The 26,271-nt window shown below is 49.4% G+C and overlaps 2 protein-coding genes across 8 annotated transcripts in view; both read left to right on the top strand.

Annotated features, from left to right (window-relative positions):
* FAM227A (family with sequence similarity 227 member A) overlaps positions 1-15,494 on the top strand; it is a 34,827-nt gene extending 19,333 nt beyond the window's left edge. For 5 of the 6 annotated variants that reach the window (XM_043965325.1, XM_043965326.1, XM_043965329.1 and 2 more), the window contains 7 exons: positions 2,150-2,254; positions 4,733-4,856; positions 6,425-6,529; positions 7,760-7,890; positions 8,581-8,738; positions 9,407-9,559; positions 10,657-15,494. In XM_043965325.1, the coding sequence (XP_043821260.1) occupies positions 2,150-2,254; positions 4,733-4,856; positions 6,425-6,529; positions 7,760-7,890; positions 8,581-8,738; positions 9,407-9,559; positions 10,657-10,831 (951 nt within the window). In that variant the 3' untranslated portion in view covers positions 10,832-15,494. The remainder of the gene's footprint in view (positions 1-2,149; positions 2,255-4,732; positions 4,857-6,424; positions 6,530-7,759; positions 7,891-8,580; positions 8,739-9,406; positions 9,560-10,656) is intronic. The other variant, XR_006353171.1, reaches the window with a different exon arrangement.
* A 728-nt stretch (positions 15,495-16,222) lies between these two features.
* The window catches only part of DMC1 (DNA meiotic recombinase 1), a 45,797-nt gene continuing 35,748 nt past the window's right edge, over positions 16,223-26,271 (top strand). Inside the window, exons 1-3 of one of the 2 annotated variants that reach the window (XM_043965235.1) lie at positions 16,223-16,293; positions 20,788-20,874; positions 21,372-21,416. In XM_043965235.1, coding sequence (XP_043821170.1) covers positions 20,818-20,874; positions 21,372-21,416 — 102 coding nt within the window. In that variant the 5' untranslated portion in view covers positions 16,223-16,293; positions 20,788-20,817. Of the gene's footprint in view, positions 16,294-16,897; positions 16,979-20,787; positions 20,875-21,371; positions 21,417-26,271 lie in introns of those variants that run through there. The other variant, XM_043965236.1, reaches the window with a different exon arrangement.

The following is a 26,271-nucleotide window of genomic DNA, read 5'->3' as shown; positions in this document are numbered from 1 at the left end:
GTCTTTCCATGTTCTTTCTTCCACCCAAAAGATGCTGTTGAATTTGTCAAGTCTGTAAAATGGATTAATTAGTGCAAAAATGTTCAAAAGGCAGAGGAAACAACCTGGGAACCTGCTCTGTAGGACCTGATTGTGACCGGCTGGGAGGAATTGGCTGCTGAGGCAGAGATGATGAGAAACGTGATAGGGAAGGAGGGGAAAACTGGCCTTAGGGGCTGTATTCGGAGCCCAGGAGACTGGGGGTCCATCCCACCTCGGCCAGTTACTTACTAGCTCTGTGACTTGGGACCAACCACAGCCTCTCCTCAGTTTCTTTATCTGTGAAATAGGAAGAATGTATGATTTGGGGGGGGGGGAGGCAATTGGGATTAAGTGACTTGCCCAGGGTCACACAGCTAGTAAGTGTTAAGTGTCTGAGGCCATATTTGAACTCAGGTCCTCCTGACTCCAGCCCCGGTGCTCTATCCACTGTGCCACCTAGCTGCCCCAAGAATGTACGACTTTGAGGCCCTAGCCCACACCGGGTGGTGGTACGGCTCAGTACTGAGAGAGAAGACAGACATAAGCCCCAAGCCTCAGCCAGGGAAGCCAGCCCTGGACTGGTGGGGCGCTCTAAAGATTGAAGCAATCTAAGAAGTTCAAGGAGACCAACTTCATAGACTTTGACAGACACATAGAGAAGATGGAAGCAAGGGCAGGCGACAGAAGAACAAGACACACACCCAGCCTGGTCTCAGGACATGCCGTGTCAGGAAGAAGGAGCTCAGCTGGCGAGGCTCGCCGAGGGTGGCGGCGCTCACATGCAAGAGAGGCCTGTGGGGGCAGCTAGATGGTGCAGTGGATAGAGCACCGGCCCTGGCGTCAGGAGTACCTGAGTTCAAATCCGGCCTCAGACACTTAACACTTACTACCTGTGTGACCCTGGGCAAGTCACTTAACCCCAATTGCAAGAAAGCAAGAGAGGCCTGAGAGAAGCAGAGGGCCTCCTCGTGTCTGCTCTCTTTGCCAAGGAGAACAGTCTGGACTAGGGGGGTCAGAAGGCCAGTAGAAGTTACCAGCTAGAAGCTGGTAAGGCAGCAAGCACCCAGCTAACCTTGAGGAGTCCCAGGATGCTGGGTGTGAACATTGACCCCCCCACTGGTGACCTTTGAAACAAGTCACAGAGCTCGAGAAAGGCCCTGCAGGACTGGATTTGTAGTGGGACGGCTTGTGGACGTCGGGAGTGCTGAGAACCAACCTGGCTGCCTACTTTGGCTGAGAGGGCTCCCAGATTAGGGCAGTGCGGTCAGGTGCTGCTCTCAGGCTGTCCTGGTGGACAAGCCTTGAAGGTGTGGAGAGGACAGAAGCAGAGCCCAGGGGACCAGGCCCGGAGTCTTAGGGACTTGGGGTGGAGGAGGTCTCTGTTCTGCTGTCTTACTTCTTATCACTGAGCTAAAGGAAGATAGAGATGAAGGCTTCTCAGATTTTCACAGATCAGGGAGCAGGGAGGAATGGCTAGCAGGCTGGACTGGAGTGGCACTGGGCCCAGTCTAATAAGCTGAGATTTAATAGAGATGAAGAAACACAAGATGGAGAAGGCATTGTTACCAGGGTTGGCCTGAAAAAGCTTCAAGTCAGTGTGAGTCAGCAGAGAACCGTGGGGGCCCCAGAAGCCAGCGTCTCCTCAGGCTGCACTGAGAGAGGGAGGCTGTACCCCTGCCCAACCACCCCCCACCCCGGTCGGTTCAGTTCAGGGCACCAGGTTTTAGGAAGGACATTGACAGTGTTCTGAAGGTCCAGAGGCCTAGAGCCCAGGCCTGGAGCCAAGAAGCTGCTTCTAGGGCTGTCCCATAGAAGGTTGATACTTCTCTGCTTGATGCTGGAAGGCAGATGGGGAGCAGTGGGGGAAGATTCTGGGAGGATGGGGGAAGCCCCTCACCATCAGCCATCTCCCCCAGGAGGCAGAAGCTGGGCCACCATTGGGGGTGAGGCAGCGGGGCTCTTACCCAAGGATGGGTTAGACTAGATGACCCGTGAGGTCTTGTCCAGCCCCGAGGTCCTGAGGAGCAAATACATTTAAAATAGGGAATGTGCCCATAGAATCCCAGCTTCTCGGCCGGATCAAGCACAGGGGGTCCAATGGTTCTTCTCCCGTTTCCGTCTCTTCCAGCCAAACAAGATGATCCAGAGGAAGCTATTTGATCGAATATCAAAGAACTACGCTCATCTCCTGGTGAGCATGCCCAAGTCATCGTACAAAGAAATCATCCTGAGAGTGAGTACCGAGCATTGGGGGTCAGGGGGATCGTGGAAGCTCATTTGTGCAGGGAGGCAGCTGAAGCCCACACATAGGGCATGCCTTGTCCAGGGCCCCGAGGGGAGTGGCTGGAGCAGCAGGCTCCGGGCTGAGTCGCAGGTCTCCTGCCTTGAGGAGCCCAGCTCCTCTGGGCTGCTCCCTGGGTTCAGGAGGGCACTGTCCTCGTCAGAGCCCCCGCCTGGTGTGAGCATGTGTATCGCCATCCTGACAGCGGCTACACAGCTTCGAGTTCAATCCAGCTCCCCCACCAAGCCTGGCCCGCTTTTCACTCAGCCTTGTTACTTCACCATGAAAACTGGGGCAGGAAAGTCAACTCATGTATACACTAACTTGAGGCGTTTACCTGGGATGCCGCTGGCAGCTCTTTCAGGAATTGAATGGAGCACTTGTAGATGACTGACCGTGATGCTCCTTCCAATTGTTGGAGGCTTTAGCAGGTTTCAAAGCATTTGGGGGGTCAGGAGCTTGGATATAATTGGTGAGGGGAGTTTCGGCAAGTAGAACCACTCCCCCAATGCAGTGGGCACCCATGTGTCATTTGAAGTGCTGAGGGGTTTGCTGGGGTCTATGACTTGTTCTGACTGTAATCCCCTCTGCAGCAGGCCTGGGGGATACCCAGAAAGGCAGAATATGACCCGTGCTCTCACTCCAGGGTATTCTTATGGGGGGGTGGACATCCCACAGATAACCGGCACCTACAAGCTCATCAGTGGGATATAATCCCAGAGGAATGACACTAGCACAGGGTGGGGGGTGTTTGAGCTGAGTTGTGAAAGAAATCAGGGAAGCTGGGAATCGAGGCCGAGGGGCAGTGAGTCCAAAGGCAAGGAATGGAATCAAGGGAGCCAGCCCCTCGGGTGCATGGTAGGAGAGGTGTGAAGGGGCCTCCATGCCAACAGTGGGTTTGAAATTCGATGCAGGGGGTCATAGGGAGCAGTTGAAGCTGGGGGGGGGGATGACACAGTCAGAACCGCACTTCAAGAAAATCCCTTTGGTAGCTGAGGTGGGGGGAGGCTTGAGGCAGGCCGACCAATCAGGAGGCCCCCCTGCAGTAGTGCATGAGAGGGGGCCTGCAGCTCTCAGGGGGAACACAAGTCTGGCAGCTGGTTGGCTCCGTGGGCTGGGCATGAGGGAGGAGCTGAGGCTGATGCTCAGGTTAGGAGCCAGGTGACTAGGAGGATGAATGGAATGTCATCGGAGGAGGGGAGGGTTTGAGGGGTAACTACTGAGCTAGAGGTGGGAGCCTATGCGGCCGCCTTTGGACATATCCAGGAAGCAATTGGAAGTGAGAAACGAGGACCTCACCTGCCCATTTTAGAGAGGAGGAAACTGAGGCCAGGGACTTGCCCAAGGCCCCACAGCTGGCAAATGGCAGAGCCACACCTCGATTCCAGTCCTCCCGCCGGTATTCTGAATAAGAGACTGAGAGCTGGGGGAGATCTGAGCCAGACTCCCTCATTCTCGAGGCCATGTGTGATGTGGTCTTCTGTGTGAAAACAGGCTTAATGTCTTCTCTTTGATTCCAGAATTTCTCCTGCCTCACCCCACATTATCCTGGGGTTGTGTCATGTCCCTCAGAGTTCCCCAGACCACCATGGGGTCTACCCACATGTTTCCCAGGTGATGGAGACAAATGCTAGACCACTGTCGCCTCCAGTGTCCCTGCTGGCCCCGGGAGGGTCCTGTCTCTTGGGGGATCTCATGACTAGGGAGAGCGGGTAGCTGGGAATCTTGGGAGTCACGACACCTTCAGCAGGGTTCAGTTTGAAGCCAGGTTGTTCTCATTTATAAAGAGAAAAACCTGCCTTCAGATGTCAATTGCCTGCAGGTTCTTACATCCACTTTGGTCTTGGAGGCTTTGGAAGAGCTGATTGGCTGAGAGCAGACATAGCTGAGTTTGTGGATTATTTCCTGCATCCGGGCAGCTCAGCCTTGGCACCACCTGGGCACCCCCAGTTGTCTCGCTACAAGTAGCTCCCACTGTGCCGTATCAGACTTAGCCTAAGGAAGAAGCACATTCCATAACCTTGAAAGTAGTTGTTATCTCAGCGTGGGTGGTCTGCCTGGTGCAGGTGCCAGTGATGACGCTGAGGGCAGCCTTGGAAGAAGCTGTTTGTCTTTGGGGGGGGGGGGGCGGGATACTCGTGTGTTTGCCAGTCTGTTCCAGGCCCTGAGGTCTTCTGTGGCTGAAGGAATTTGTGGCAACGCTCTCCCAGCCTCTCCTGAGGCTGTTGGGAACAGAGCAGCTGAGAGTTAACTGGGAAGAAGCAGATTGTTAGAGAAGCTCAGCTCGGATTCTCTGTCCAAGGAAGAAGCAAAGGAAACTTGCCCCTGCCTGGTTTTCAGCCAAGTCCAGCCTTCCCCGGGCTCAGGGGCTTGGGGGGGGGTGGGGGGAGGATTGTCATGGACTCCTCTCTGTCTCTTTCTGACCCTCAGAGCTTCTCCTCCCTTCTGAGTCAAACCCTGTACACCAGCTTCTGCACCTGCTTCCCACAGTCGTGGTTTGACAATCACGAATTCAAATCTTCCATCTGTAACACGATGACTCAGTGGATTGGAGGTGAGAAATTCTGTTTCTCTCCAGCTGGGGTGGGGGGGGGCGGCGGGATGAACGTCCCTATGAATTCTGTCTGAATCTCTGTGCTTTGGCTGGACTGTGACGAGGCTTCCTGCCCATCCTCCCCTGGTAAGTTGATTTGGGCCCATCACAAGAAAGATGCTCTTTCCTAACCCTCCCTAATAGGCTCCTCTCTCACCCGCTTCACATCCGGAGAATTCCTTTCTAGAAATTGGCACATTCCCAGGGCTCCTTACCTCCAGGAGCTTCAGACCTTGGCTTTGAGCTGGCTGGGCCCATTCTTCACGGCCCCCGCCCAACAAGGCAGAGGCTAGCTTAGGTTAATGACGAGATCAGACATCGTACGGGCACTCTGCACAGAGGGCGTCAGGACTGGCGTACAATGCACCTTGATATTTTGGAGGTTATATGATTGTACATAAAAGGAAATTTCTAAATAGTTTTATTTAGGGTAAAATGTTCTTGCCAAGCAGGAACGGTATGGTATGCCCCAAGCTGAAAACATGTCGGATCTTGAACTCACCCAGAATTCCACAGAAATGACTGCCCCTTACTTTCCCACTGTTTCCGCCAACCCAAACATGAACAAATCCTCACAGCAGAGAATCCTGTGCCATGAGCAAGAAGAAGTCAGGGGTCCCTGGGGGACAACCACTGCTGCCTTCCCATCATTTCACTTAATTCCCCAAGATGGCCCAGCTGCAGAGACTAAGAAGGGGTTATTATCCCCATTTTATAGGAGTAATGACTGAGGCTCACAACGTAGACTGACTTACCAAGGCAAGGTGGCCCCAGGCCAGGCCTTTCCTCATTCACAGAGGAAAAGAAATGGCAACAGACACCAACATTTTCCACATATAAAGAACAGAAAAAGATTGGACATAAAATGTTGATGTCTGTTGCATAGAACTTTTTAAAGCAAATGTTGAATTGCATGTGGTAATTCCTACTTGGTCAGTCCCGCTTGGGAGGCCCTCTCCTTCCCCTTTTTATTTCTTTTAAATGTTTTATTGCTTATTTCTTTCCCCTTTTTTGTGTCTCTGTCACTGCCCAGCCATTCTCCCAACACCACTGACCTCCCTACCCCCTACCTCCCCAAATTAAAAGCCCCCTTGTGAGGATTCTGGTCAAACACAACGAATGATCCCATTGGCTGTATCAGAAAACATGTCTCATTCTGTACCCCTGGTCTGCCTCCACTCTGCCAAGAGGTTGGAAGCCTGCTCCTTCTCTGTCTCCCGGGGCTGGGGCTGGTGACCTTGCATTGACCTCTTCTATCTTGCAATCTAGAGAGTATTCCACTGCACCCCTCACATCATGACGGCTCCTGAACTAGGGGATTGCTGGTAGCATTGTCCCCATTTGACAGATTGGAAAACTGGCTCCTAAAAGGAAAGTGATTTTTCCTGGGTCTCCCAGGTGGTCAGCCCAGAGCCAGGAGCTGGACCTAGGTGGTCTAGGAGGGTTGGCCCCCTCTCCCAAGCTGGCCTCCTCGTGCTTCCTGAAGAAAGCCGATCTGCTCCTTTGCCATCTTCCTCTCTCCCTCTCAGGCACATTCCCAAGCCCAAAGAGCTATGTCCACTGGAACTACTTTGAACTGGAGCCGGTCAGATTCCGGAGAGAAGAGTTAATGAGAGGCAAAGAGAAGTTTTCTGGTGAGAGGACTAGCTGGGTGTGGGCCCCTCAGGGCTTGGAGGTTCTCTCGCCCCCTCCCCCTGTCCCCCAAGCCTTCCTGAGGAGCTGCCTGCTCTTGGGTCACACCGTCTCCCCACTGGTCACTTTGTGAGCCCACACTCAAGGCAGTAGAGGTGAGCAAGGTAACATGAGATCTCATTTGAGACCATTTAAGAAAAGAGCTTCCAGTCTAGTTGGGAGGGAAAGTGGGGGCTACAAAGGGCTTAGAAAGAACTGGTATGGCTGGGGATGGGGACTTCAGCATGGCTGGGTTGGAGTCCCGAGGGCTCCTGGTCACCTGAGGGGACTCCAAGGAAGGGCCAATGGGAGGAAGAGGAGGGGAATGTGGGTGGTCAGGGAGCAGAAATCCCTAAAGACATGGGGACAGGAAAGTGCAGAGAAGGGGTCTAGGACAGAAACTTGGGGTATCTACTGTGGTGGGGGGGGGAGGGTTTCTTGTGTTACTGAACTTTTTGTGTGTGTGCCTTGTCTTCCCAACTGAATTGTAAGCCCCTTTAGGGCAGCAGTTATATATATTTTTGAATCTCCAAAAGCATCTAGTTCAGTGCTGTACACACAGGTGATGCCTTGTAAATGTGTGATACATTGGATGGATGGATGGATGGATGGGTGGGTGGGTGGACAGATAGGTGGATGGACAGACAGGTGGACAGATAGATGGACGGATGGTTGGGTAGATGGACAGATGGGTGGACAGGTGGATGGACTGACAGATGGATGGGTGGGTGGACGGGTGGACTGATGGGTGGATGGATGGATGAACAAATAGATCAATGAGCCTTCCTCAAGTTTCAGAGGAGCCTCCCTAGCTGAGGCCTGCTGGAACTTGGTGAATCTGCCCATGGTCCTCTACCTCACCAGTCTGCTCTTTAGATACAGAAAGCTGCCGCTCATTCTCTGTGCATGCCTCTAACCATCCTTCCTCCCATCCCGTGGCCATTTGAGCCTCTCTTTGCTGGCCTCCTCTGAGGTGTGGCCTTGTTTCTTGGGGGGGTGTTGGCAGGGGCGGCTGTCCCCGAGGTTTTAGGGCAGGGTAGGATCACATTCTCTTTCTGCCCCCTGCCTTCCCCAGCAGCCTCAGCATTGGCAGCAGCCATGTGGGGTATGGCAGCAGCTGCAAGCAGGTGCCCAGGGCTTCCTCTGCATTCACTGCAGATCCTCAGTGAAGACACATTTCTTTCCATTCACAGGCAACAACAGGCAGAAGATTGCGATGCAAATCTCAAAGTCCGAGCCCCGCTCAAAGAGCCAAAGACAAGCCTCCAAGAAGGTCAGGGAGATCACAGAGATGAGGATGTTGGAGAGGTCAGCTCAGAACGAGGTGAGTGAATGGACCAATGGAGGCCTCTGGTTATTGTTTTAGTGACCCAAGGGACTGGTTCCATGGGATCTTGTTATACAAAAGAGAAAATCCATTAGACTCTCTACGAATTGATATCTGGCCAAGTGGTGCAGTGAATAGAACACAGACCTTGGAGTAAGGAGACCCTGAGTTCAAATCCTGCCTCAGACACTTAGCAGCTGTGTGACCCTGGGCAAGTCACTTGGTGTCTCTTTGCCAGCTTCTTCATCTGTAAAATGGGGATAATAATAGCACCCCCATACAGGGCCAGAGCTGTGCGGGCTGGGAGATGCAGGGTGAGCCACAAAGCTGCCTGAGCTTCAGTTTGCTCACTTGGAGAGTGAGGGGAGTGGACCCTTAGTGCTCCAGGAGTCACCAAAGTGCCTCGCATGGTGCTTGGCAGCAAGTGCCCCGCCTCCCACCCCACAGCTCTGGACCAGGCAGTCTGGGCTTCCTGGGGAAGAACCGAGGCCAGCACCAGGGCCTCAGTGCCCAGTGACCACCCTGGCCTGGTGTTTGTGGTCCTGGGGGGAGTCAGAGCCAACTAAGGCGGGGCTGGTTCCTGCTCCTCTGGCTCCTCGGTGACCATGACAGTCGTGGTGGGGGGTGCTTGTGGTAGGGGCAGAATCATCCTTGGCTGCACTCACGGTGTCCCCTTTCCTTCCTCAGTCGCACCCAGCCTGCAAGGGACCTGAATTCTCGAAAAACCTGTTCAGCATCACTGGCAACAGCCCCTTGATTGTCCATTACCTGCAGCAGCACAATTCTTATCTCCAGGCCGGCCAGGACATCTTCATGGTCCGCCATGACATGACCAAGACTATGCCATATCCTTATCGCCTCTCAGCATAGTTACTGCTCTCAGTCTGATTCTGCCTCCCCGCTCACCCACTGGGGACACTGGGGTCCCGACCCCTGTGGAGGCAGGACCTAGGTGGGGAGAACCTGGTAGCTGTGCTGACGTGGACAGGACACGCCCCTGCGGCCTGGAGCTGCCACAGGCCAATCCAAAGCATTTATGAAGCACCTACTATGTGTGTACAGCCCCCTAGGCTAGGGATGGAGGCAGGGAATGGGATGCTAAGCTAAAGGAGGAAAACCAAGGGAGTGGTCTCCTCATCCACCAGACCCTGATAAGTAGCCAGCAGTAGGGAGAGCTTCGGTGATGACAGCATGACCCCATTGCCTGGCACCTCACAGTCCAAAGGGTCCTTTCCCTCCCACTAGCCCAAGACTCAATAGCTCTGAGCTCTTGGCACGGTGCCTGGCACATGGTGGGCCTGGTAGAGATGTTTGTTAGCTGCTTCTGAGGGGAAGTGGCTCAAGAAGGGGGGTGGGCCTGGGTCAGCGGCAGGAATGCTGCCCGCTGGGCCTCTGCCCTCTGCTAGGGCTTCTCTTGCACTCGTGCGCGTGCTTACCAGGCCTTTGTCCTCCCCTGGGGCAAAGGTAGTGGTGGCTCGAGCAGTTGTGTGTTTTCCTTCATGATCACAACCACGGAGGGCACAGCCACGTATAGAGACGTGATCCGGCAGGTGAGGGCTAACATGAAGAAACTGAGCAAGGACACCAAGTGTCTGCGCAAGATGCATTGGAAGGAGTGGAAGGTGTTTGAACAGAGCCAGAAGGACCTGCAGGCCGAATTCATCAGGTACCCAGGAGCAGCTCCCAGTGGGGTGGGGCGGGGAGGGGAGGGGTCACTCCCCCGAGGCTGCCCTCCCCACCTCCCTGCAGCCTGACAGGGTGGCTCCCCTCTCTGGCCTCAGTTTCTCTGCCTCTAAAATGGAAGGGATCACACTAGATCTCCATCTCCTCCAGCTCTGGGGTCCTTTAGCTTGATTGAGGGGGCGCTGACCGGCTCGCCTTCAGCCAGTGGTCATCCTAGAAGCTGCCAGAGGACTCAATATTCCCCCCATTAGAATCCCTTATTTGGGCCAAGGTCAGAAAGACCTGGTTAAACTAGAAATCTCCAGCAGGCAGTCCCAGGTGGCACACTGTATGCCTGTCATTCACTGAAGAAACACTTCTTCAGTGCCTTCTGGGTGAGGGGCACCGGGCCAGGGGCAAGTGCCCTAAGCCTCGGTCCTTGTGTGTGAGGGCTTATGAGAGTATGTGGGGGTGAGAGGGACAAAGGGAGGGGCCCCTGACCCACAGCTGGAAGGGCCACAGTGACTGACTAAAGGGTGGCTCAGTGGGAGAGAGGGTAGGCAGGAAGCCTCGCAGGGATGCCCGGGTGGCAGGGCGGGCATCAGGAGAAGGGAGGAGGAGCATCATGGAGGGGAAATGGACAGGACCGGCTGGGGCCTGGTTGGCAGTACAAGTACAGAGGGGCCGTCCTCCTTGGGCGCTACAAAGTGGGAGGAATCGAGAGGAGAAAACCCGAGCAGGTTTGGAGGTAGAGAAAGACACGTGAGGTTGCTTCAGTCACTGTTTACTAAGTATAGGGCATCGCTCCTGGCCCTGACAACATAAAATTTGAACAAATCCTGGGCCGACTTGCAGGTGCTTCCCCTCTAATTGGAGGGGCAGGCTGGCAGGAGCACTTGTTCATCTAGAGCACTATGGGAATTCAGCCTAATCCAGTGAAGTCCAACAAGTCTGTGCTTAGCCTCATCCTGCAGGTCCATGTGCTGGCCCCTCTCTCAGGAGAGAGCCATTTACATGATTGCAAATTAAGATAAAGCTCTCCCTAATCCCATGAATAGATGATTGATTCAGTTTTGATTTTTTTTTTTGTCATCACCCCAGGAAAGTGAGAGACATCAGTGCAAATGCATTAGAAAAGAAGAAGATGAATCAGTATTTCATCCCCCCACCAGTTCCTCAGGAGGAACTTTCTGATCAATTTGGAAAAATCTTTAAAGGGGATGAACTACACTGCAGGGCTGCGCACACAGTCCCCCTGCTGAGAATGAAAAGTTAGGCTGGGACCGTGAGTTCAAGTTCCTAACCCTTCACAGTTCCTTGAGCCGTGCACATTAAAGTTGGGCCCCATCCAGGGCCGTGGAGGCTGTGGCAAACGGAGGCCCCCAGAGGCTGAGTGCTGGGGTGGAGGCTTTGTGAACTTGGGAAGAATTCCAGATGAGAGAGGCGCTCCAGCTCCAGTGTGTTCTGAGTTGGTGAGCTCAGGGCTCGTGTTGAAGTTTTATTTTAAATGCAATAGATTTGAAAGAGAACTTATTATCTTCCTTCTCAAACCCATCCTTTCCTTTCTAAACTTCCTGATTTCTATTGAGAGACCATACTCCTGGCCATCCTGGGCTGTCTTGGGCGTTCCTCTCTCCCTCACATCCAACCACATCCTGTTGAATTGTTCAGACCTTTGTTACCTCTGTCCTGGACTGTTGCAGTGACCTTTTTTTTTTTGGAGTGAGCTAATCAGGGTTAAGTGACTTGCCCAGGGTCACACATCTAGTAAGTATCAAATGTCTGAGGCTGTATTTGAGAGCAGGTCCTCCTGACTCCAGGGCCAGTGCTTTATCCACTGTGCCACCTAGCTGCCCCTCTGTCCTCTCTCCTTCCCAATTAATCCTTTTTTAAAAATCAGTTTTTGCCTTGGGGTACACACCTTCATGGCGGGATCTCTGCATTAAATGGTATGAACACTGCTGTTACCTTCCATAGGCCTCTGCTCCCCTCTCCCTCAGCCGCTCCCAGGATAAACATCATCCTGCAGAAAGAACTTGCTCCCTGCATCGTTCTCATCTCTGAAATTCTCTCTTTAGAATTTCCCATTCTTCCATCTCTTTCCTCTGCCTCGCTCCTAAACCTGTTCTTCATCCTCATTGCAACCTCTAGTGTCTCTGTCCCTCCCTGTTTCCAAAGTCCATTAGCCCTGCTCTGCACTCCTTTTCCTGTCATCACTCTTTTTTTTTTTTTTTGGTGGGGCAACGAGGGTTAAGTGACTTGCCCAGGGTCACACAGCTAGTAAGTGTCAAGTGTCTGAGGCCAGATTTGAACTCAGGTCCTCCTGAATCCTTTATCCACTGTGCCACCTAGCTTCCCCCTTTCCACCTCACTGCCCCCTTCCTGTCATCAGTCTTGGCCCCATAACTGACCAACAGCTCTGTGCTATTCTCTGTGCTGGCTTCCCTTGCCCAGTTTTGCTGCTGCCACCAGGGGTGTGCCAGGTCTCAGCCCTGGGCCACCCCCAGCATCCACCGTCCTGACCTGAACATTCTAGAAGGGAGACACAGATCTAAGCCATCCAGTCTCAACTGGGCCTTCTGGGCCGCCCAGAAGAACATGTGGTCTTCCTTCATTGACTCTCCCAAACTCCCCATAACTGTCTTCAGGCCTCCCAGCTGCCTCCAACTCTCGTCTCAACAGGTGTCCTCTCCCCTACCATGTGGGGGTAATAGAAGCCAGTTCCCTCTTCTTCCCACTCTGGACCTCAGAACCCAGAATGTTCTCACCCATCCTCTCCACCAGCGCTCACACCTCTGAGGAAGTGGTGGCCCTTCTCGCCAAAAGCCATCCCTCTGTTCCTGTGCCCTTGGTCCCATCCCCTCCCATCTCCTCCAGGAAGGAGTTCATCACCTCTCCCTTTTTTCCCCTCATGCTGGTGTCCTGCACATCCCCTCCCTCACACTGCCCGATTTCCAGGAGCAACTGCTTAAACTCATCGCCCCCCCCCCTTCCTGCCCACTGGGGCTCCAGCCCTTCACATCTCTTACCTGGGTTATTGCAGGCTCTCTGCCCTCTCCAGCTCCTCCTTCACACAGCTGTCGGAATAATCTTCCCAAGACACAGCTGGATCTCGGTCACTCCCCTGCTCCAAAGCCCCCATCTGGCTTGGCCTGCCCAGGATAAGGTACAGACTCTTAAGTGTGCATTTAAGGCCTTACACCATCCAACAGCTATTCCCCTTTCCATCCTTGTTTCCATATACCTCCTTTTCACTTATGTTTTCACCAAATTGGATTTTTAACTATTCTCTAAATGTAATATTCCACATCCCACTTCCGGACATTCCACATCTCCTCCTTGCTCTTAGAGTACTTACCCTTCCCTAGGGTATTCTCCCTCCTAGGAGAAATCTTCCCTAATCTCTTATCTCCCTCCTTAAGATTGTGAGCTCTGGGAGGGCAGGGACTGCCTTGTTTTTGTCTCTGAACCCTCAGCCTGGTAAAATGTCTTGCATGTATATGTATTTTTAATAAATGCTTATTGAGTTGAATTTTTGTGAATGATTCTCAAGTATTTTCCATAAGGTCGGACCAATTCATGGTGCTAACAATGGTGGCTCAAAGTATGACTATCTTCCCCACGGCTCCTCCAGCATGGACCTTTCCCATCCTTTATCCTTCATGACATTTTGGGGTAATCTCTTGTTTTAATTTGCATTTCTATCATCATTATTACTATTATGTGTAAATTTTAACATTTATTCCAGTGTTTAATATTTTATGTACTTTTTCTTTTGAAAATTTCATATTCTTTAACTACTTGTCTTTCAGGAAACAATTTTTAATCATGTAAATTGTAATCCCTATAAGTTTTGATTGTTAAACTTATCAAAAATGTTTGCCCCCTCATCCATAACTTTTCTTTGCATTCCAGCTGCATTGATTTTGTTCATGCAAAGGCTTTTAAATTGTATTAAATCATACTGTAAGATGGTTGAGTGAGAGGCCATGTGTAAGTTCCATTCTCCCATAGCACCTCAAAACAATAAGTGTGTGAGATTAAGTAAAAGAAAAACAATATGAACGTAATGTAAAGAAATCCTCAGAAAATCAAGAGAGCTCTGTTTCCTCTTCCTGCCCCTCCAAGATGTTACTATGAGTTGCTTAGACTGTGTATATAGTTGCCCTAGACACAAGCCATAAATAAGGTTCTTTTGGAGAGCCTGAATAAATTCCAGGTGAAGGCAAAAAAGCAAAGAGAAATACCATTATTCCCTTTCAGGCCCATTCCCAGGATTAGACACCTGGGTTCATGGGAAACTAGGGTTCTTGAGGAGGGGGATCTGGGATTTAGATGATATCATGGGGGTTTTGTCCAGGATTTGAACCCTGATCCTCTTACATTTGTTCTATTCTTTTCTTTTTTGGTGGGGCAACAAGGGTTAAGTGACTTGCCCAGGGTCACACAGCTAGTAAGTATCAAGTGTCTGAGGCCACATTTGAACTCAGGTCCTCCTGAATCCAGGACCAGTGCTCTATCCACTGTGCCACCTAGCTGCCCCGTTTGCTCTATTTTTAAGACAGTATTCTGACCTGTGTTCAGCCAGAAACAAATATAGAAGGAGGAAGCCAGGAACTGGAGGCAGAGAAATGCCTGCCCCAACTTTCCCAAACAAGCACAGCTTCTGTGGACTTCTCGAAGTCACAGTTTTCTGTTACTGGGAGAAGGAAAGAGGAAAAATCACTTCCTTTAATGCTCCTCCTCAGATAGTCCTTTTCACAGCTCTCCTTTTCCCCATTACTCCCCTGGTAGGGGTGCAACATGTCAGCAGATGAATTTAATACAAGGTCATATTGCTAGCATTTTTAGAACTATACCAAATAATAGCAAGGAGAGTGGGCATGATTGCTGTGCCCTTGTAGTCACTGGAAAAGCTAATGGTTCCTCAGTGTATATGAAGCTTGCTTTTGGTTTTAATTAATACCATTTTATGATATTAAAAAAAAGATTCATCTATCTCTATCCCTTTTCTCAACTTCAGCACCCAATTCTAGAGAACTCCAGAAGCACAGGATGCTGGTAAAGTCTCTGCTGAGAAGTTGGCTGCTAGTGCTGGTCCCCAAATCAAACAGTCCCAGAAAAGTCTGTAGAATCTCATCTGCTGCCCAGGAGAGCAGCTTAGTTCTGGACTTCTATGAGCCCCGTTCCAATTATGTGGGTTTATAATAATTAAGCATATTATTTGCTTTGTCAATGGCTTATTTTGCCCCACCTGATAATCACTCTGCTACCTTGAATTAAAGAACATTCCCTGGAGGTTTTAACCCTTTTATCTCTGGAACTTATTAGGGAGTGCTCCTGATTGGTAGCTGCCTCACTGGGTCCACTCAATCATTCTGGCAGCCCCTGGCCACGTTTCACTCCATGTGGCCCTCCCCTGCCATTTCTGGAAGGGAAATCCAAGGCGGAGGCTTGGCTGGGAGCAGTGGGCAATCTGATAAGGGGGCAAGCCATTCCAGAAATGACTTCAGAGAGTTGAATTGATTCACCAAGAGGTCAAGATGGGGAGGAGAGTGGCTAGTTTGGGAGAGAAGGGATAGAACTGGGGGTCAAGGGCCTGTAGATCACTGTGCAGAGGAAGAGTAGGGTTTTATGAGGGAAGGCCAAGGTGAGACACCAACAAGTTTCACAGGCTGTATTTTCTGAGCTCATCTTTAGGACAGCTCTCTCAGACATCGTTGACTTATCCTTTGTAATGTTGACCAGAACTGACCAGAATTATTTCAGGTGAGAGATGCTGGGTGAAAGTTAACTCTGACTTCCATGCTTTGTAAATCGAGGTGTTTGTGACACAGTCATTTGCTCACAGATGGGACGTTTTAAAGATAAACTATCGATTGGGGACAGGACATGTTTTGAATCACTCTGACAGATCATTTGAAAGATCCACCTGAATAAAATTCCTTGTAAAATAGCAGACGCTGTTGTGGGTTTTCCGTTATTTATTCCATCCAAATGACAAACGCTGAAGAGAAAAAGGGTGGCCTTGTCCCCGACTTGCCAAAGCATTTGCAAGGATTGGCATCCACAGTCAAGGCCCCCTGCTGATGCTCCCGTTCAGATGTACGAAGCCCCTGGTTCTTGGGAAGGGTGTGGTCACCCCCAAATATTCCCTTTTTCGACTCTTTGGATCTTCTGGTTTGAAGGGGGAAAAGGGGACTCCACCGTGCAGTACAACTTCAGGGTGTCTCAGTTATCCAGGAGAGGGGGCTAGGAGGTGATGGATTCACCAGATCAGGGAGGAGCGGAGGAATGGGGAGCCCAAGATTGTGAAGCTGAGGATGAGCGAGGGAGGACTCCAGGGGACTAAACTCGAACTGCGGCACCCTCCCCGTCACCCCTTCCTCATTTCAGCCCCCCCCCTCCGCAGGGCACCCCAGCCCCCCTCTCCTGGGGTGGGCTGACCCTCTTCCCCAAAGCACCCGAGCAGGACTTCATCCTCTTGACCCAGATCCCTTCCCCCTCGGCACCCCCACTAAGATGTAGCCCTCCACTCGGCATCCCCACTTCGGCCCTCTTCGCTCCTCTCCGTCATTCCCCTCCTCCCTCAGCGCCCATTTACTCGCCCCGCCCCTTCCTGGCCCCTCCCCCGTGGCCTTTGGTGGCCCCGCCCCTCCCGTTCTGCCCCGCCTTCTCCTCCTCCTGGCGCCGCTGCTCCGTCGCCTGCCGCAGCCTGTGGTGCCTCCGCGGCCTGGGGTGGGCCTGGGGGAGTCTGGGGGGGCCGGGAGGGGGCGGGGGGCCGGGGCGCAGACCCAGGAGCCTCAAGCGCGTCGCGGACTGAGAAACTGAGGCGGGGGCGGAGGGGGGCGGGGAAGGGCTGAGGTGGAACCCGGGCCTGGGAGGGAGAGATGGGGGAGGAATGGGGGAGGGGCCCCGCCCTCCCCGGGGCGGCCCCCAGGGGGCGTCGGTCCTGAGTTCGGGACCCTGGGCGCTGTCTGCCTCAGTGTGCACCCTCTGTAAAATGGGGTGAGGGGCCCCTCCCTCACTGGCAAAGCCCCCTTAAAACGAGCCACCCCTTAAAGCGTGCCAAACACAATGGCGTTCCCAGCAGGGGCCCCGCGACACTCCCCAAGGCCCCCCTCCTACCGACCCCTGAGACCCCCGGGAGGGCGGAGCCCGAGGGGCCCCACCTGAAGTTCAGCTCACGGGCGGCCCTGGGGCTAGAAAGGCTGAGGACAGACTGCCCGGGGCTACAGATGGGTAAACTGAGGCAGGCCGAGGCGAAGTGACCGCTAATAAGCCACTGAGACAAGGATTTGAATTTGAGTCTTCCTCCTCTGCCCACTGCGGCCTCTCCTCTGGCTACTTCGTATGTGGGATTCACAATAATAGCAAATACTTTCGAATACACTATCTTATTTGAGCCTCATCACAGCCAGGGGTAGGTGCCTTATTAACCCTATTTTACAGATAGATGATGAGAAATTCAGGTGGGGGAATGTGTTTGTTTTTTGGTGAGGCAAATGGGGTTAAGTGACTTGCCCAGGGTCACACAGCTAGTAAGTGTCAAGTGTTTGAGGCCGGCTTTGAACTCAGGTCCTCCCAACTCTAGGGCCGGTGCTCTATCCACTGTGCCACCTAGCTGCCCCTGATTTTCTTTTCTTTTTTTTTTTTAGGCAATGGGGGTTAAGTGACTTGCCCAGGGTCACACAGCTAGTTAGTGTCAAGTGTCTAAGGCCAGATTTGAACTCAGGTCCTCCTGAATCCAGGGCTGGTGCTTTAACCACTGTGCCATATAGCTGCCCCCCTGATTGTCTTTTAACAAAACTTTTTAAAAGGCCAAAAAGCCTACAGATCATAGTTAGTCTTTACATGGAACTTTAAGGTTTGTAAAGGGCTTTACTTGGTCTCTCACTTGATCCCTACCACATCCCTCTGTGGAAGGTATTCTATCTCCATTTTACAGATGAGGAGACAGACTGGCAGAGGTGCTGGGAGATCTGACACCTGGGGAGGTTTGGAAAGGCTTTAAATAGAAGGTGGGGGGTGTGGTAGCTAGGAGGTGAAGTGGATAAAGCACCGGCCCTGGATTCAGGAGGGCCTGAGTTCAAATTCAACCTCAGACACTTGACACGTACTAGCTGTGTGACCCTGGGCAAGTCACTTAACCCTCATTGCCCCGTAAAAAAAAAAAAAAAGAATGGGAGAAGTGTTTCAGGCTACAAAGAACGAGAGGAGGATCATGACTTGTCTATGGAAGTTGGAGGACATAGGGATGTAACCCAGAGGGGAAAGGAAACATTTGGCACCAGATAACAAATAGGTGGTGGCCGCTAGGTGGCGCCACAGTGCATAGAATGCTGGGCCTGCAGTCAGAAGACCTGAGTTCAAATGTGACTTCAGACACTTAGTAGCTGTGTGACCCTGGGCAATCACTTACCACAGTTTGCCTCAGTTTTCTCATCTGTAGAATGTGGCGGAGAAGGAACCGAAAACCCTGAATGGGGTAGTGTAGAGTCAGACATGATGAAATGACTGAACAGCAACAATGAATAGATGCTGGGTTCTTTCCTCGAGGGGTGTGGAGGAGACAGTGTCTCAGGAGGAAAAAGCTCCTCTAGCACGAAGGAATGATTCTATAGGTGGCATCAGGAGAGAGGGATCAGAGTAAGGGAGAAGAAAAAAGACCAGTGCAGAGGTTGGTGGCTCCCTGCCGTGGGGTTCTGGGACGGCTCCTTATTATATCACTGGGAAGGTTTACTCTTTTCAGGGCATTGTCTAGGATCTGAACCCTGTCACATCCGGTGACTACCATTCATATCTGGTGCATGTCAGGACAAATGGAGGGACTTCGAAAGCATTCGGTTCTGGGAAGGGGGATGCCTACCTTAGGGACACAGGTGGTGGTTTCTTCGCTGCTGCCAATTGAAAGTCGGGAATTCAGAAGGGGGAAGGCAGATTTTGAAACTGAACAACTGGTTCAGAAGATGGTGTATCCTGGAATGAGACTTAGATTGTTGGCTGTGTCTTAAAATAGAGGTATGAGAGGCTCTTAGCCAGGGATAGAGTGAGCCTAACAAGGGCTGATAAAGCTCCATTTGCCTGAAGCTTGCAAATCTGTTTTGATTTTTTTTTTCAAGAGCTTTCAACTGAAAAGGGAGGGGAGCAGATTACCTACATCTAACTGCCAAATCAGATGCTGTAGGAAGTAAGAGATGATGGAGAAGAATAATAACTCAAGAGGCCCAGATATTCGCAAGAGACAATATCCAAGAAGTAAACCAGCAATAAAAACCAAACCTTAGATGTCTATACACAGATGCACAAAGTGCGGGGAACAGAAGATAACCTAGAAATTCTAAAAGCAAGGAGGCAAAATTTGCTTCCTAAGGATTCCCAAGATTTGGGGGAATGGTGCTCATGGCTGGAGTAGGGTTGGGAATAGCGATACCTCAACAGGAGTGACTATCTTAAGAGGCAGGGAGGTAGTATATTAAGAAGCTGTGCTTATACAATGAAACTCAGAACCCCAAAGGGGAAACAGTGATGGAAGAACACTTGGGTAAAGATTAATGGAAGAAAAAGAAGGAATATTTTGATAAGTGTAGACTGTAGACCTCCTGGAAAGAAGATGAGAGATGAGAATTTTAAGAAGCAGATCACAAATCTGGCTTGGTAGGATCCAGTGGTGATGAGGGACTTCAGTTCCCCAGACATCTGCCCAAGTGCCCTCCTATGCTAAAAAAAAATCAGTTGTTAAATTCTTAACTTGCATTAACAATTATTTCATTCTTCAAAAAGGGAAGAAAGCAATGGAGGAAACTGTGATTCTGGACCATATTTTTACCAACCAGAAGGAATGAATTCCTGTGACATAAAAGAAAGTGGCCTTAGCGTCAAAAGACTTTGGACCCAAATCTCAGTTCCACCAGTGTGATCACTTAGGATTTGGGGGGGGGGGTCTCATTTTCCTCATTTGTAAAATGCAAATAATAATTATCCGAATTGTTTATGACACAGGATTAAATGAGAAAATGCATTTAAAGTTCTTTACAAATACAGCTGTTAAAGTAGAAGTGAATTGGAACCTTGTGGATAAGAAATCTCTCTACTTTAGAATTTTGTATAGAGAAGGAAAGAAAAGAAGGAATAGTCTGATGTGGTCCCTAGACTTAGGAAAAGTAGATGTCAGTGGGGTCACAAGAAGAACAGGTAGGATCCTATGGCTTAAAATTCTACGAGGTAAATTGGCCCAAGAAGGATAGGAAACTCAAGAATGGAATTCTGAAGAAAAAAGAGAAACATTTCAGATGAGAAAGAAAAGAAAGGAGTTATTTAAAGAATGAGATGGATACACAGGGAACTCAAGTTCTGTTTTGCAGACGTGTTCAGAAGATGAAACAAGACAAGTAACAGGATGACTACAAAAGTGTGACAAGGCTCTTCCAAGAACAGAGTTTGGAACACTAAAGCTTGAAATGAGCTGAGGCTAGTCAGGAATGCTGATGAGAAAACAAAAAGGACTTTGTTTTTTAAAATGATTTTTGTTGTTAGCTATTTCTTTGATATTTTCTTTAAAATTAAATTTTGTGCATAATTCCAAAATTATTTTTCTTTTTAAAATTTTGGTTTAATTCTCTTTAAATTTTTTAAGAATTTAAAAACAATTTACATATTTCAACATCCAGAGGTTTGGGTTTTTTTCTGCTTGAGTCATTGATTTGGACAGATTGTTGGGAACAAGAGAATTGCTCCAGGACTAGAGATGGATAAATGTCCCAATTTTCAAAAAAAGGAAGAAGCAGAATCTACAAAGTATATATAGGGGCAGCTAGGTGGCACAGTGGATAGAGTACCGGCCCTGGAGTCAGGAGTACCTGAGTTCAAATCCAGACTCAGACACTTAACACTTACTAGCTGTGTGACCCTGGGCAAGTCACTGCACCCCAATTGCCTCACTAAAAAAAAAAAGAAACAAAATATATATAGACCAGTGAGCTGAGACAGAGGGGAGCTTACCTGGGAGTGCTGTGGGAGGATAAGAAGTGAACTATGGGAATTTTTTTTCTTTATTCTCCATAACTAGGTACTAAGCTCTGTTGTTTCTTCTGCTAAAGGACTCCATGTTTTCGGTACTCTGCAAATTCTGAATCCTGGAACAAAGTCCTCTATCCCCATCTTAGTTATAAACTCTTACCAAGTACCATGTCTGGATCTCTGTCTATTGTCTAATACTGTATTTCTTTCTAGAACTGACTGACCTCTTACCAATCTCCTACTATGAAAGCCACGGAGGACCAGATTGTTCTGGAAGAACAAGAATTCCAAGATGATGAGGCAAGTTTGGAACATCTGAGTCCCTGGCTGGTAGAAATTCTTCCAAGGTAGAAAAGCAAGGAAGAAAGGGAGGGAGGCGAGAAAGGGGGGAGGAAGAAAAGAAGAAAGAGAGAGAAGCAAAGGAAGGAGAAAGGAGGGAAGGGGAAGGAAGGGAGGAAAGAAGAAAAAAGAAAGGAAGGAGGAGAGGGAAGGCAAAGAAGGAAGAAAAGAAGGAAGGAAGGAGAAAGAAGGGGAAAGAAAGAAGGAAGGAAGAAAAAGAAATAAAGGGCAGTGGGACAGGGGTAGCATTTTGAGTGTGTGTTCCTTTTATGATCACCCTTGAGAAAAGGAACAGAGGAGAAACCTTGTTTGTCATCCCCTTAACCTGCCCATAGAGTCATTTGATTGGAGTCATTTGGAAATGACACATAATGTTAAATATTTTGATTAGCAGGACTGAAATCTAGTTGGTTAGAGGAATAACCTACATTCTCCCCTTTTTGCTTCATTGCCTTTAGGAATCATTGTTTCAAGACATTGACCTGTTACAAAAGCATGGCATTGTAAGTCTGGCTCCTGCGATTCACAACCTTTTTCTACTCCTTTATCTCACAGATGTTCTGTCCTATTCTTCTCTGTAGTGTGTGAAGCTTCTGGATTATATCAGGGCACTGCAGGCTGTGTAGGGAGCCTGAGAATCAGAGACTCTTGTGACACAAATCATTCCCTGTTGTTTGAGGGATTGGGAGCATTCCAAAAAACCTTTCTTTCAAACCTGTAGCCACTCTTTTTTTTTTTTTTTTGGTGAGGCAATTGGGGTTAAGTGACTTGCCCAGGGTCACACAGCCAATAAGTGTTAAGTGTCTAAGGCCAGATTGTAGCCACTCTTCGTGTTGTGCCTATTGCCATAGCACTACTTCCTGATCTACTTGTTTCTTCTATTGTTATTGTTATTATATATTCAAAATTCTCTTTGGGGGATGCATTTTGTCTTTATATCACAGCTATTTCTGGGGTAAGGTCCCCAGATCCTGCCCATACTCCTCCAGCTTGAATCCTCCCTAGGGAGGCTTACAATGAACAATTAAGCAAAAAACATGCCAGGCAGTGACCTCATAGAGCATTGTATACAGCATTCTGACCTGGTAGTCCCTACTTCTCCGCCATGAGGAAAGAGCTATAGTTCATCATCTGTTCTCTGTGAACATCGTTAGTTTTTCATTCACTCAAAGTCCACCTTCCTTTGGGGGACCTTTTCATTTTCCCTGATGTAACTATTGTGCATTGTCTTTTGGCTCTGCTGATTTTGCTCAGCATCAGTGCAGACAAATCTCACATTTCTCTGAATTCCTCAGACTGATCATTTCTTACCCTACCATAGTATTCCATGCTATTCACAAGCCTTGTTTTCAGCTACTCTGAAGCTGATAAACACCCACCTCGGGCCCAGTTCTTGGCTCTACTACGATGAATATCTTGGTCTAGTTTGGACCCTTGTTTCTGTCTTTGACTTTCATGGGGGTATTAATCCAAAGGCCCTGCCTTACACAGGCTGGCCTGGGCTTTCCTTTAAAGGGACTGAAAGTAGTCTGGAGACTCAATCAGCCCAGGAGACTAAGGCCCAAGCCACTGACTTCCTGGAGGCCTAAATGAAGAAGCTTGGACAGGAGGAGCTCCTCCATCAGGCTTGTGATCAGGCCTAGCAGGACCCACCCAGAGACCAGGAAGGCGTGCTGTGTCCTTTCGGCTGTAACTAAGTAAACCACCCTTTGTTCAGTGTTAGATAGGCTGCTGCTGGTTCATTTTGTCCCAGCCCAAACCTGAACCTGAGCCTGTAACAACTGAATGATAGGATTGGAGGCACATTGACCGAATAATTGCAAATTGAGAATTCTCAACAAATGTTTAAGTGCTTACTGTTATACCATTCACCTTGTTAAATGCTGGAGACACAAAGAAAAGCAAAAACAGTCCCTGCCCTCCTGGGGTGTGCATTTTAGGGGGCGGGATCCTGTGCAAATAAGTAGGTTCATACAAAATGGCTGCAGAGGGGGTGGGTGGTAATCTGAGAGGTGAAGATACCAAGAGCTAGGGGACCCAGGAAAGGTGCTGGCTGCCAAAGGGGAGACTTGAGCCGAGGCTTGAAGGAAGCCATGGGAACAAAGTGGGGGAGGAGTAGGGAGAGACATAAGGGGGGCATTCCAGACATGAGGGATGGCTGGTGCAAAGGCTCAGAGGTGGGAGATGAGATACTGTGTTGGAGGAGTATCTAGGAGGCCAGCGTGGCTGGATTGTGGAATGAATTGGGGGTGGTGTAAGAAACCTGGGGAAAGTCCGAAGAGACCAGGTAACACAAATCTTTTTTTTTTTGTGGGGCAATAAGGGTTAAGTGACTTGCCCAGGGTCACACAGCTAGTAAGTGTCAAGTGTCTGAAGTTGGATTTGAACTCAGGTCCTCCTGAATCCAGGGCCGGTGCTTTATCTACTGCGCCACCTAACTGCCTCCTGCCACAAATCTTTAAATGCCAAACAGAGGAGTCTGTATTTGATCCTGGGGGATTGGAGTTTGGGGGGGACCTGGTGGGCGGTGACATGGTCAGACCTACTTTTTTTAAAGCTTTTACAAAAAAGATGTTTGCTGCAAAAATTTTTCAAGGGCAGAAGGACAAAGCGATTTGGTTTTGTGCAGCCCGGTAGTACACTGTCATTCTACCTCCTCCTTGATCCTTTGGGAGAGTGGGATCAAAGTGGGAGCTACCAAACATTTCCCTCTCCATGTTTACTTTTTTTTTTTAGTGAGGCATTTGGGGTTAAGTGACTTGCCCAGGGTCGCTAGTAAGTGTTAAGTGTCTGAGGCCAGATTTGAATTCAGGTATTCCTGAATTCAGGGCTGGTGCTCTATCCACTGCGCCACCTAGCTGCCCCCATATTTAGTTGTGGGTAAAGCAACAGCGATAGACAAATGGCTTCTTGACTTTGGCTGCTGGGCAGATTCACTGCTGACCTGGCAGACCTGCACTTTAGAAAAAGCTTGGCATCTGAGAGGAAGATGGACCAGAGTGGGGAGAGACTGGAGATAGGGAGACTAGCTGGGAGGCTTTTTGAGAGTCCAGGTGAGAGGACATGAGGGGCTGCCCCAGGGGCAGAGAAGGGGACCCAAGGTAGAAACAAGACTTGGATGTGCAGACAGGCTGTGCAGGAAGAGTGTCATCATGCACCTGTCTGCCCCCAGCCGCTCCAGCATCTGCTGTGCAGGGTTTTATCACCTTTGCCTTTCTGGAGGTGAAAGATCAGGGTTCTTTCATTCTTGCTTTAACACGATCCTTTCTGGAAACTCTTTGTTCTTGACCTTTGACTACTTATGTAAAGGCACCTCTTGGATATCTACCAGTTTCCGGGACAAAATTGAGTCTTATCTTTTTAGTTCATCTCTCCCATTGAAGAGGAGAAGACAGTGCCTGTAGCCCTTGTCTTCTCCCACTTGCTGCTCCTCGATCTCTTCACTGTTCACTTTTTTCTCTCTCTGTGTGTCCCTCTCTCTTCTCCCCCTTCTCTTTCTGTGTCTCTTCCATCCTTCCCCCTACACCCCGTCTCTCTCCCCCTCCTCTTCTCCGTTTCCTCCCTCCCTACAGTCCTTCTCTTTTTTTTTCTCACTTTTCAGGCCCTTTCTTCTTGATCACTGGGCACACCATGGGGTTAACTCCCAATCAGGAGAGAGAAGGGAACAGGGGAATCATCACCCACACTCACTACACTGACATGTTAAAGACCATAGGAACTCCCTCAAGAGCCAGGAAACCCCAAACCTCTTCCATGTCATCTTCTGTCTCCCATCCATCCGTGACACTAAGGTTAAAGTCTTCTTCCAAAGAGATGGGCCTCTGCTCATGTCCTTCACCCTCTTCCCTACCAAAGGAATCTCATGCTCCTCACTGAGGCCGGCATTTGGGGCCTTTTACACTTCATCCCCAACTTTCTCCCAGTCTCATTTCATGAAGTTCCCTCTCATACACTCTCACTTTCAGCTGGATTGGACTACTTGCCATCCCTGTTCACCTGCCCCAAACCCCTCTCTCTCTGTCTGTCTCTCTCATGTTTAAAAGGCATCCTTTTAAAACAATTTTTTTTTCTCAATAATATGTAAAGATATTTTTTGAGTTCCAGATTTCCCCCCCCCTCCCCCCCTCCCCCCTCCTGAGGCCAGCAAGCAATTTGATATAGGTTATACATTACAATCATGTTAAACATTTCCACATTAATTAGAACAAAAGGAAAACAACGCAAGAAAAAATAAACAAAAACAATAACAAGAAAGCAATAACAGAAGTGAAAATAGCATGCTTCAGTCTGCATTCAGACTCCATAGTTCTTTCTCTGTATATGGATAGCATTTTCCACCATAAGTCTTTTGACATTGTCTTGGATCATTGCATTGCTGAGAAGAGTTAAGTCTATCACAGTTGATTATCACACAGTGTTGTTGATTCTATGCACAAAGTTCTTTCAGCATCGGTTCATGTAAGTCTCTCCAGGTTTTTCTGAAATCCACCTGCTTATCATTTCTTATAGCACAATAGTATTCCATTACATTCATATACCACAACTTGTTCAGCCATTCCCCAATTGATGGGCACCCCCTCAATTTCCAATTCTTTGCTACCACAAAAAAGAGCAGCTATAAATATTTTTATACATGTGGGTCCTTTCCCCTTTTTTATGATCTCTTTAGGATATAGGCCTAGCAGTGGTATTTCTGGGTCAAAGGGTAGGTACAGTTTTAAAGCCTAAAAGGCATTCTCAATGCATCTCTAGCTGTTGGAATCCTTCTCTCCTTCCTTCCTTCCTTCCTTCCTTCCTTCCTTCCTTCCTTCCTTCCTTCCTTCCTTCCTTCCTTCCTTCCTTCCTTCCTTTCACTTTTTTTTTTGTGTGTTTCAGGCAATTGGGGTTAAGTGACTTGCCCAGGGTCACACAGCTAGTAATTGTTAAGTGTCTGAGGCCGGATTTGAACTCAGGTCCTCCTGAATCCAGGGCCAGTGCTCTATCCACTGCACCACCTAGCTGCCCCCTTCCCTCCTTTCTTAGATCAGATCAGGTACCATTTCCTCTGGGAAGTCTTTCCCTTTTCCTACCAACAAGAAGTGACTCCCCACTTCAAGCCTTTCACCCCACTTTTCTATACATTTATTGTATTCTGACATGTCACAGTTCTCTGTGTGTGTGTGTATGTGTGTTATCATCCCCATTATTTTATAAGAGGCGAGAGTATTTCATATCCCCAGCCTCCAGCATGAATGTGCTGCATACAATAGGTGCTTAATAATTGATCATTGCACTGAAGCCTTCCTATTTAGTCTTGTCTTCAGCTACTTTAAATGTATAAGAGTAGGAGAAAATCCTGGCTCATTGGTAATGTGGAAG

Source organism: Dromiciops gliroides, chromosome 5, assembly GCF_019393635.1.
Source record: "Dromiciops gliroides isolate mDroGli1 chromosome 5, mDroGli1.pri, whole genome shotgun sequence".
NCBI classification, from domain to species: domain Eukaryota; kingdom Metazoa; phylum Chordata; class Mammalia; order Microbiotheria; family Microbiotheriidae; genus Dromiciops; species Dromiciops gliroides.
The sequence above is the reverse complement of the archived record's forward strand: the minus strand, read 5'-3'. Positions and strand labels throughout refer to the sequence as shown.